Below are 11781 nucleotides of genomic sequence, written 5' to 3' on the forward strand. Positions count from 1 at the left end.
AGGACGGAGCTGAAAATCAAGGCTGGTGCTTTAAAAAGGCTCGTTTGTCGAGACCTCTCCATCTTCACGTCACCGACGGAGCGAGCGGTCGTAACCTCCCTCGGGTCTTTCCATCTGCAGCGGCCTCACTAAAGTTAAACGCCCTAAATTAAACAGCTGTAATTGACTCAGTTCTTTACTCCTCCTCCTCCTCCTCCTCCTCCTCAGACCTGTCGTCCTCCTCCTGACCATCAGCCGCCTCCAGACTTTTCTGTCTCCATTTCCACCAACATCCTCTGTTTCTTATCTTCGGTCGTCTGAGCTTCTCCGCCACTGAAACACCTGTTCGCCTCTTTGCTCATCTGCTCTTTTCCATCCAGTCAGAGTCGAATCGTCTGCTTTTCTTTTTTAAGTTTTTACATTTGTTATTTCTACCTGTGTATTTTTTTTTAAGGTTCTTGTTGTTTGTGCCGTTCTGCTTCACTGCTCATGCAATCATCTGCTCTTCAGTTTGTTTTCATCTTTTAAAGATAACGTGTCTGCGTCTGCCCCCCCCCCGACATCGCTGTGGTTTTTACTGTGTTCAAGCAATAACCGAGTTAAACTCTCGTAATCAGGGTTTCTTCAACTTTCAACAAGTTCAATCTAAGACTTTTTTTAGACCATGATTAATGAAATGTTAGATTTATATGTCAAGTACGAAATGTCCCGGAATTACTCACACCTCATAATAACTGAAGATAAAGTGAAGTAGCTGAGAAAAGAACAATCGTGGAAACACCATGTTATCTCTCAGACAGAGACAGAGACACACTTTTAACTTATTTAATACTTTTTAAGACTTAAATTTAGATTATATACGTTGTATTGTTTGCTTTTCTTACTTCTACTCTCATTTCTTTTACTGACAGCTGAATATTAAAGCTTTATTATTATATATTATATATATTACAGAGAGCAACAAATTCAAATGGAGCGACACGAGTCGATCGGTGACCATCTGACGACCAATCAGCCTCTGGGGGGCAACAGCCAATATTTTCAGGTATCAGGTGTAGACGCTGGATGTCTGATCCAAGACTCCATCTTTCTTTCACTGTTTTCCATCAGACTCGTTTGTTTTCTCAAAGGAATCAAAGGTTTCTCCATAAAACACAACACACAGATTGTTTTTGTAGGGGTTTTAGGGTCCAGACGGCATTTTGGCTGTTTACAGCTTTGTGCACATGAAAGCAGATAAATTAAAAAGCATATCGACGATGTAGTCAAAGATTCTGCATATTCACACTTTGTTCATCTCCACAAACCTGGATGTCGATCTCCACGTTGACGGCCTCGGTCTGGCTGTGTCCGTCGCTGATGTAGAAGCTGAAGACGTCCTGCTCGGCCTGAGCTTTGCGCTGGCTGTCCTGGATGTAGAAGATGTGGTCGGACGTCAGGTCCTCCACAGAAAAAGGTTCATCAGGCGTGACGACCCGCGAGCCGCCGACTGAGCCTCCTGACGAACGAGAGGGACGAGAGAAGAAGCTGTTGAACTTGTTTTGCCTCAGTCACTCTGTTGCTTTACTACCTCAGCTACTTTTATTGTGAAATTCCCAGTCGTCCAAACAAACAGTTTGCACACAGCAGCGTGACTCAGAGGTCGTGCAGCCTCTCAGGTGCCCACTTATCAGACCATCGCTTATAACACCTGACGGCTGGAATGACAGCAGAGCTCGTCCCTAACCAGCGTTCTCGTGTCTCTTCAGTCAGAACTGTCTGACAGTTTGGATGCCAGAAACCTGCAGAGAGTTTTCAGTGTCTCCACTCGGGCCGCTCTGTCATCAGCAGGCTCTCGGGACGTCGAGGGAGAGCGGTGATGAATAAACAAAAATCATCCCTGAAATCTCTGAACTCTGAGACAAAGTTTGAGCGTCAGGGAAGATGGATGAGTCCAGGGTGAGTTGAGACAGGGCTCTGTGGGGAATCACTGTTGTGTGTGTGTGTGTGTGTGTATGTGTGTGTTTCAGTCGCCACAGTCAATCCAATCTCATCTTCATCATCTGACCGAGACTCTTATCTGAGCAGGGACCTTCACAGAATCATGAAGGGGGGGGGGGGGGGGGGGTCACCTGCAGACTTCCAGGAACATTTTGGCAGCATCATTTAGTTTTTGCACTTCTTTTCCTGCTGACAGCTTCATCTCTCACTGAGGAAAGTTATGAACGTGTGTAAACACAACAGGAAATTGGTTGTTCAGGGACACGAGTTGAGAAGATAAGGAGCAGACTGTACTCGTTCAGCTCATGGTGTGAAAGATATCTGCAATAACTTAATTTCACACTTGTTAAATACATTTCTGAGACTGAATTTGTGTGTGTACCACGGTGTTCAATCAATACAAAAACTTTGATTCAATCATATTCAGAGCTGATGGAGAAACTAAACTTATCTAAACTAAACTGACTCATTTTAAAAACGAGTGGTTCTGAGTCAAAGATCAAGAATAAACTCTCAAATCAGAATCTTCTAGATCAAAGCATTTGAAACCGTTTGCCAAATTGAAAACAAAACTGCTCGATATGTGAAGCGACAACCGACGAGCAGCCACGCACTGATTCGTTTCTGCCGTTTTTACATGCAAGACAGATTCATCTGCAGATGTAATGGAGGCAGATATTTCTGATGTCTGCTGCTGCAGATAAGCAGCTGCCACCAGTCGTGTCTGTGCACGTCCCCGCTGACTGTCCTTGATGAGGGAGCGGGACGGTCGTTGGTATTCAGCACAGTCGGGGTGGAGGTGGTAGTATTGCGGCCGTCACCCCATCGGGCACAGGGGAGGCCGAGCGGGTGGCGCCCTCAATGTTTGCACTCGGCAAAACCACCATGTGCTCATGCACGTGAACACAATGCATGTTGCCGTTATTGACACGTGCACAAAATATTCAGAATATAATATATATATATTCACACCTACACACACAGGCAGTATTTAAATGCAAAATAGGGCCTATAAAAACATTATGCATTTACATTTGTATGGGCGGCACAGAGGCACACACACACACACACACACACACACACACACACACACACACACACACACACACACACACACACACACACGTACGTTCTCTGATGAGAATATTTATTGCTGGTGCAGACACATTTAAAGAGGCCCAGACACATAATGGTGCATAGTTACATCATAAAATAAAAGAGTGAAGTTAGCAGTGATGGTCCGTCAGTCCATTCAAGTGTCTATAACTTTAGTGCAGATTCAGACACGAGCCCTGGATTGTAAATACTGATCGCTGCGGAGGGAGAGACACACAAGAGCATCAACGAGACGCAAGGTTGCTCTTTTATTTATTCTATTAAGTCTGAAACTCTGTGTGAGGGGGTTGTGCAGTTGAACCAAACCCTTTAACCTGGTAAAACTTTATGTCTGTTATTGTAACACACACAACTCTGCTCATGGGACCCTCCCTCACAAATACAGACAATCAAGTAACTTAAAATACTCGCGGTTCCTTTCACAACCGGTCTCACCTTTTCAAAATGCTTCTACACATTTCCTCTCGGGCACCGAGAGAAGTGCCTGAGCAAGCGTAAAGTCAAAATTGGTACTTCAACAATTTGCTCCATCTGTAGCCGGCTATCTGGCAGAGCAACATAATCATGCTGTGACAGATGGCACCAGCGCTGCAGGGAATTCAACCGGCAACGCGCGTGCACGAGTGCGACATAAATAGAAATGTGGTGAAGTGTTCTGAGTAACGGAGCTGCTGCAATAAACATGAATAACCACGTACTGGAAGATGTGCAGGTTGTTTAGTTCGTGTGGTGATCGGCCCCTCTGAGGGACTTCCTGCCCAAACTCCTGCCTCTTTTATTTTGAAATGACCCTGTGTGTCTGTTGGTTATTTTTATTTCCCGTACGAGGCAACTCTGTAATTACACATTATTTTAACCTCGCTAATGCTCAGATTCTAGTTCTCACCGATCTTGGTGTTTTCAATGAAGCCATATTTCGGAGGACTGACGAGCCAAACCAGCAGGTCCTTCCTGGGCGTGTCCAGGTCCGACACGATGATGTGATTGGTGGACAGCTGCACACGACCGCCTTCCTGGACCTAGAGGTCGAAGAAAAGACAGAAAGTTTAGGAATCCAAAGAATGACACCTAGTTTGATTAGGACGTCTTCTGTTCAGTGTTTTCTCTCATTGCACATTTACAATAATGACTGACTAAAGTTTGTTGTCTTTATAAGTTTTAAAACTTTTCCATCAAGTAATTATAGAACCACTGAAATAATTCTTTAATCCAAACCCCAGGAGGAAGAGTGAAGGGCCAATAAAGCAGGTAAATCATTTCATCTGCCATGAGGTTTGTACTCGTTCAGCAGATTTCTACCTTAATTATATTCTTTTTAATTTCCCCAAACAAATCAAGCTGTTATCAGGACGAACCACAGGGGAAAAATGTATTTTCAAAATATCCTTGCTCTGAAAAAAATGCATCTTCCCCCTTTTCTTCACCGAGCGGATGCTCTTACAAAAATACCGAGCAAAGGAACTCCTCCTCTTAATTGCTGAGCTATTTACTAACGAGGTTTGTCCGACACTAACGAAGGCGGAGGGAAGACGATCGATGACGAGTTTGGAGCTGAGAGTATTTTGCTGCATTTAACACTTTAACTGTGTTTAAAGTTTTACTTTAAACCGTTAAATAGTTCATTTGTAACATTTCAACTTGAAATCTGCCTGAACTATAAAACCTTTTGTGTTTTTTTTTTTAAAGAAAAGAAATACTGGTTTTGGCACCAGAGGTTTTTTAAAATTGACTCGACCTCTGGTAAAAAAAAAAAACACCAGAACAACACCCAAACCTGAAAGTGACAGTGTGCAGGGTGATGTCTGCTTTAATGACCGTGTTAAAAACCAGCAGAGAAACAGAGGGGGAATAAACGTGTGTACTTAAAGTGTTTATGTACTGCACCGTTCCACAAGGTGTATTTCTTATTTTTAGAAAAGTACTATAACAGCTTAAGTAGTTTATCTTGTGTGTACACTGTATGTTAGTGTGTTTACCTTGATGCCGCTGCGGACGGTCACCACCGGCGGCTGCCTGGGCGTGGAGGTGATGGTGATGGTGCACATCTGGTTGTCAAGGCGATTGTTGTCTCCGTCATAAACAACAAAGTGGAAGATGTCCGTCACTGGCTGACTGCTCTCTAACGAGGTGATGTACCTGGAGGTGGAGGACTTCATTAGAAGATCTCTCTAAATCTTTTCAGCATCTGTTCAAACCCACTTTAATTCCCCCTTTTAATGAAAACATAAATATCGGTTCATGCATCTCCTCTCGCATTGATGGAAGACTTAGCCAAGCTTTGCTTTAGTCCTCCCACAACGATACGGCTGCTAATCTCTGCAAAGCACTAATAAAACTGAAATCCATATCGCCGTAATCTCCTCTAATCCCATTTAATTCACACAAAACAATTTCTGTCGCTTGTTTGTTCGAGCCATCGCCACAGAGACTGAACTGATGGAGGCGGTTTGAAGACGCCCCCCCCCCCCCCGAGGATCGTCCCGTGCTGAAGCTAATCAGGGCCTGCGTTATGGAAATGAAGCAGTTAGCACCTGAATATTTTCATTCCATCTTGGCGCCTCTCGCCGGGGGCCCCACCGGCTCTTGCAGGTAATATCGCAGTGATGCTAATTGGCATCGCCTGAGTTACGGGGGGAGGGGGGGGGGGGTAAAAGGCTCCTGAATTATTTCCTGATAACCTCATCTTGCATCTGTGCTTCCTCCTCTGCCAGGATGCTGAAGGAAAAAGGAACATTCACCATCTTGTCCTGTGTTTTAATAAAAACTCTCGTCCTGTGAGAAGAATCGCGGATTGAAGGAAAACACAACGTGCGGAGGAGGAGGAGGAGGAAATGATCCCGACGACGGCGGCGGCGCCAACGGCCCTTAAAGCTCTTTTATCTCTCGCCAAGTGGAATCAACAGCGGCTATTTCCTCCATAAGAGCCTCTTTATTGAAGGCTCAATAATCCTGTCAGTGCCTCCACCAGCGACCAACGTATTGCTGCAGCCCTGCAGAGATCTCTTGACTTTTGAGCGACTGGTTTTCACGATTTACCTCCGACTCTCCTCGAAGGATTCATAATATTACACTGAATAAACTCATTGTGCCTGCAGGGCTAAAATAAAGTCACTCCATTCTTTTCTGTTTGCATTATACTACTTCTAATGTCGTCACGGGGGAGCTGTTCACTCAACGTTTTTTTATTGTCAGACTAAAAAGGTGCTAATTCTCTCTCTCCTCTCTGCCATGAACCTTTATAGCTCAGACAATGATGGCTTCTGGAAACAACTGAGGGTTTTTGAAAGTCATTTTTAGTCGGTAGCTGCTCTGTTTTATGCTGATATTCGTTTTTTATCAGCCTCTGAAGTCGCATTTGAACCATCGGGGGGGGAAACTAAAACCCGCCACTGGAACCAGGAATATACTTCTGGGTAATTTTTATAGCAAATTTTACAGACTGAGTCGAAAACGTCACGTCACAGTGGTTAGTCATTAACTTTCTCTCTCCAGCATCTTAAGCCCTCGTGACGTCGCTCGTACCTGATCTTGTGCTGGTTGACGTCCTCCATGGTGAAGGACGAGTACTCCCTCAGCTCCTGGTGCTCCTGCTGGGACTGGCTCCTGGTCAGGATGCCGTACATCGGCACCGACACCAGCTGAATCCGAATCTGATCATCCGGGGACGTGTGATCCTACGAGCGACAAAGCAGGAGGGTTCATGTAACTGTGCGTGCAAGTCTGAGTGAAAACACAGGAAGGGTTAGATGCACGTTCATGCATCAGTGTGACTTCACCGTATAAACTCTCATCGTGACTCACTCTGTTGAACATGTCCTCTAAACATATCTTTATTAAACCCTGAGGAACCTCCCCTCACTCACGGTGTAAGCCAGGTGTGCGCGTCGGACCACGGTGCTGCTCTTCTCGCCCACTTCCAGCGACAGCGTGGCCACGGGGTCGCGCTGCGGTCCGTCGGCCGCGCCGCCCAGCACCTCCACCTGCACCACCGTGGTCGCCATGGAGATACCGTCACTGACCGAGAAGGTGAGGGCGTCGTCCTGGGAGGAGAGGCCGGCGTGTCGGTAGAGCAGAACGTTGCGGGTGATGTCGCTGAAGGTGAAGATGTCGCCTGGAGGGACGGAGAGGATCTGAATGAAGCTGCGTGTGTTTGTGTGTGTTTCGTCCATTGATCACTGATGTGTTGTGTGACACTTTCAGGGTGTGTGGTCTCACCGTTGGTCATTTTAGTGTGTGTGTTGCCGTCAGTCTTTATCAGCTCTCCGTGGAGGGGGGCATCCACCAGCTCGAACTCCAGCTCGTCTGGGGCCGTGTCAGCGTCACTTACCGCCAGCTGCTGACCACCTACACACACACACACACACACACACACACAGACACAGACACACACACACATACAGACACACACACAGAGAGGTGTGAAGAAAAATGGAGCAGAAGGAAATTATCTATGTCTGTCACTTTTTCTCTGCTACTGCTGATCTTCACAGTCTGAGCTCATTATCTCACACAGACCAGTCAGTGTGTGTGTGTGTCTGTGTGTGTGTGTGTGTGTGTGTGTGTGTGTGTGCGTCTTACCGATGGCGGCCTGTCCTCCCAGGCTGACCTCCAGCAGCGGGTCCAGGACCTGAAACACCGGCGGCTGCTGATGGTTTGACAGCAGCAAGACGGCAAAGTCCAGCTCTGGAGTGGTGTGCTCGCCGTCCGACACTGAGACGCACAATAACACACAGAGAGACACACAAACAAAACAGGAGGAGACATGAGAATACACACACACACACACACACACACACAGAGAGAAAAGCCATTAATTGGCTAAGTTGCTAAAACCAACACATCCCATAGTTATCACCTCCCCGACTCCTTGTCTGAGAAATATTAATGAGAGGAAGAAAGAGCATAACGCCAGTAACAGAGTGTGATTACTGATAACAGGGGCTGTAATTTAAAAAATCTGCATGAATCAAGACACGGAATCAATTAACCAAACAGCTCAAACTGTTTCTTAGCAATTCAGGTGGAAACTCTGCTCATTAACTGTTGAGATTAACGGCTTTAACGGCTCCACTTGTCACTTTACATTCACACCCGATCCGAACAGGGAAATACATAAAAAGAAAGTACAACAAGCCAATTATCAGGTTGACACGTGAAAAGAGTGAAATTGATTGAGAGTGACGGAGTGAGGAAAAGCTGATTTTTATCACAGAGGGAGATTTTGACTTTACTTCCCCGACGGGTAATTACCTCCATAAACAAGGAGGTTTATGTTTTCACCTTCGAACAGTGGCGGAGGAAGTAGTCAAACATCTCAAACAGGAAGTAGAAGTACCACACTAACTCTTCTACTTGCCCGCTTTTACCAATAAGGTTCATATGTAAAGTCCTGATCGTAACCAGCAGAGTCATTCATCCACGATTACATCTCTTTTGTCTCTTGTTTTTCAAATAGTTGATAAACCACTTGAAAAATGCGAATCACACTTTCCCGAGGTTCCATCTTTCATCGTTTCGTCCAGCATCACGACGAGAGTGAAGGAGAATCGGGTTTTGATTTCACGATCCTTTAAATTCAACTCAACGAGGACAATTATAAAGTCGTGAGTGGAGGCTCTCAGGGCTGAAGAGTTACTGGGGATGAACTCAGAAACAGTAGAGGAGACGGAGGATAAAAGTGTGTGTGGCCAAACCTCAAGGTGAAAATCACTTCCCTGAACACATATAAACACATATCTTAGGGAGAGCGAGAGAGAGAGAGAGAGCAGCTCCTCATCAAACATGCAGTAAACACAGGAGACGTGTTTTCATCTCCAGGTTAAAGAGACAGAACAAACAAACACTGCAGACGTGAGGTGTCGACTCAGATCAGAGTGGAAAATAAAACAGGGTGAAGAAAAGAAAGAGAGCAGATTAGAGCACGATGGATTTATTAAACCAGCCCATAGGAGCCTTTCACAGACATGTCAGTATCTGGGTTTATGTTTGAGGATACGTGTGTATATACTGTATATATTTATATATATATGTATATATATATATATATATTTATATATATATATTTATATAAAGGTGTTTTGAGGTCACAGTGACCTTCGACCACTAGAATCTATCAGTTCTTCAGTTCTTCTTTGAAACCAAGTGAACGTTTGTAGTGAATCTGAAGAAACTCCGTTTCTGAGATGTTGCGTGCACAGAAGTAGGACAGGTGAACAACTTTAGAACATCTGAGGGGAGGAAGGAGAAACAGAAACACTTCTGGTGACGCTTAGAAGAGGGTGCATGGGAAGGAGAGATCAAAAAGATGACATTGTGCTGAGAGGACAGGAAAAGAGAGGAGGAGGAGAATTGAGGACAAAGACGACAGGAGAGGAGAGAGAGTGATGTCAGGACAGGAGATAGAAATGGGGAGAAAAGGGAGAAGAGAAGGAAGATGGTGAAGGAAAAAGAAGCAGGGGACCGGTGAAGAGAATGAGGGAAAAGAGGATGAATATTTCAATTGGAAAAAGAGATGGAAGACGTGAAGATTGACTGAGAGTGAAAGTGTAACGAAGAGGAAAAGGAGATGGGCTGATGAAGAGGGAGGAGAGGAGACATCGAGGAGGAAGGAAAACGCAACGCGACGAGTAAAAGAAGAGGAGGAAGAAAAGTGAGAGAGTTTTACCTGTGAAATAGACGCTCAGCGACTCCGGCAGACCTGTCGAAAAAAAAGAAAAAGAAGAAACACTAAGAAACAGAGGATGTGAACAGAGACGACAGGATGTTGCAGCGAAAGTTAAAAAACTCAGACGATGATTTACTGATGCAAAGCTTTTCACCGCAGCTCCACGCACTCGCATGAAGAGGGAGTCGGCTTTGATCTGGGATTAAGGATTATCTTTTGGACGGTGCGTCTCGTAGAAATGGCCCAAAAAAAATAAAAAAAGATCTCTGGAAGTGTCTCACATGCCCTCGAGATTGTTTTTAAAAACACTTCAAACTTCACTTTTCAAACACCGGTCATGAATGCTGAGTTTACGGCTGACGCACGTGAGCCGGGATTTTATAATCTAGGGCAAAAACGACTGAGGGAGAAAAGTTCAAACAAAAGAGATCGAGACTTTCAGACGCACAGAATTTGTTTTCTGCGTCAAATATTCTGAGTATTGAATCAACAGCGGAGCTGACGAGCTGGTTGGAAATCACACTTCTCACGGCTCTTTGTAAAAATCATCCGCACGTGTTTGTTCCAGGTTCCACATTTTTCAGTTCAGTGAGAATAAATAATATGTCGAGGTGTGTCTTTGCCAATTAAAACACAGATTTCAAACATTCATCTCCGCTAATTAACACGAACGCTGTGTATATTCCAGACGGATGTCCGATACACCACCCAGCATGCATTGCATGCTGCCGTGGCTGAGTCCACAAGGAAGCTAATGTGTTCCGAGGAAGTGCTGGTGGTGCTGCTTGGCTGCAGATTGAAATGTGGCTGCTGGGACTAAATGATTCCAGATATGAACCTCAACACTTCTGACATATCACTTTAATTATATTTGATTTTTAAAATGTAGAAATGTAGACGGATTATTTGCTGAAACACTTTTCATGTGTGTGTGTGTGTGTGTGTGTCTCACCGATGAAGGAGTACTGGTACAGTTCCTGCAGGTGAGACGGCGCCTGTGGCGGCCTGTACACGATCTTGCCGTTGTCAACGTCAGCCTGGGTGAAGTGGATCACCGGCGTGTACGGCCGGTCCCGGTGCTCAATCGCCCCTGAAAACAAACAGAGCGGGAAGAGACCCAGTTTAGTTCTGCTGTGGGCATCTGTCTGCCACAGGAAAATACGATTTAGAAATATCGCTCGGAGGCGATCACAGTAACACTCAGTGGACGGAGTCAGGCCGACGCCTCGTACAACACTGAAGCACGGTGAGAAAGACATAAAGAAGATTTATAAGTGAAAACCAATCTGGAGGAGACGTGTGGTTTATTTCAGTGTTTCTTTCCTTTTTTTTTGTGACTGTAAAAGTTCTGCAAAGTTAAAAAAACTAATTAAATAAAGAGTGGAGGCTTCAGAGTTATTGCTTTCAGTCAGCGACCCTGGGCCCGAACACTACGATTTAATTGAACAGTTCAGGTTCTTTCTCTTTCCTGAAATGTTTGTGTACATTGTGGAGTTCACAGGTTTTGTTAAACACAAACAGTGACTGAAAACACTGCTGGAGAATGTTTCTGTTTCATCTGAAGCCGTCCTCCTCCGTCCCCGGCTCCGTTCAGAACGATTTCCACACGTCAGCCCATTAGTTGATGAATATGACCCATTGTAAATCATTTTCATGCCTTTCATTAGACCGAGAGCTGAAAATAATACACCAGCCTGTCAGAGTGTCCTGAACGGAAATTAATAAAATCACAGCTGATTCAGGAAAAAAAACAGGAAATCGACACTTTGGAAAGTTCAGACAGAAATAAAATCATTCTTTAAACTGAATCAGGCTTAAAAAGTTGCTGGTGTCTCTGAGCCCTTGAGCAAGACATTAAGACTTAAATGACTTTTCCAAGAATTTAAACCGTCGTCTTCTTTTCTATCACTTGTTTTTATTTATCCAGAGAAGATTTAGTTAACTCTGTGTTGGAAAGAAAAAGTTTTCTTAATTTTCAGTGCCATGCTCATGGGCATTATGGCTTAATAGTGTGTGTGTGTGTGTGTGTGTGTGTGTGTGTG

At 44.7% G+C, this 11781-nt stretch overlaps 1 protein-coding gene across 1 annotated transcript in view; it reads right to left on the bottom strand.

Moving 5' to 3' along the window:
- The window catches only part of fras1 (Fraser extracellular matrix complex subunit 1), a 168106-nt gene that overhangs the window by 24818 nt on the left and 131507 nt on the right, over nucleotides 1-11781 (bottom strand). The window contains exons 33-41 of the mRNA XM_069523336.1: nucleotides 10692-10829; nucleotides 9740-9772; nucleotides 7654-7785; nucleotides 7291-7419; nucleotides 6939-7186; nucleotides 6598-6749; nucleotides 5052-5211; nucleotides 3962-4094; nucleotides 1287-1477 (exon numbers count right to left, since the gene is read on the bottom strand). Coding sequence (XP_069379437.1) covers nucleotides 1287-1477; nucleotides 3962-4094; nucleotides 5052-5211; nucleotides 6598-6749; nucleotides 6939-7186; nucleotides 7291-7419; nucleotides 7654-7785; nucleotides 9740-9772; nucleotides 10692-10829 — 1316 coding nt within the window. The remainder of the gene's footprint in view (nucleotides 1-1286; nucleotides 1478-3961; nucleotides 4095-5051; nucleotides 5212-6597; nucleotides 6750-6938; nucleotides 7187-7290; nucleotides 7420-7653; nucleotides 7786-9739; nucleotides 9773-10691; nucleotides 10830-11781) is intronic.

The sequence above is a fragment of the Paralichthys olivaceus genome, chromosome 4 (genome assembly GCF_024713975.1).
Source record: "Paralichthys olivaceus isolate ysfri-2021 chromosome 4, ASM2471397v2, whole genome shotgun sequence".
NCBI lineage: Eukaryota > Metazoa > Chordata > Actinopteri > Pleuronectiformes > Paralichthyidae > Paralichthys > Paralichthys olivaceus.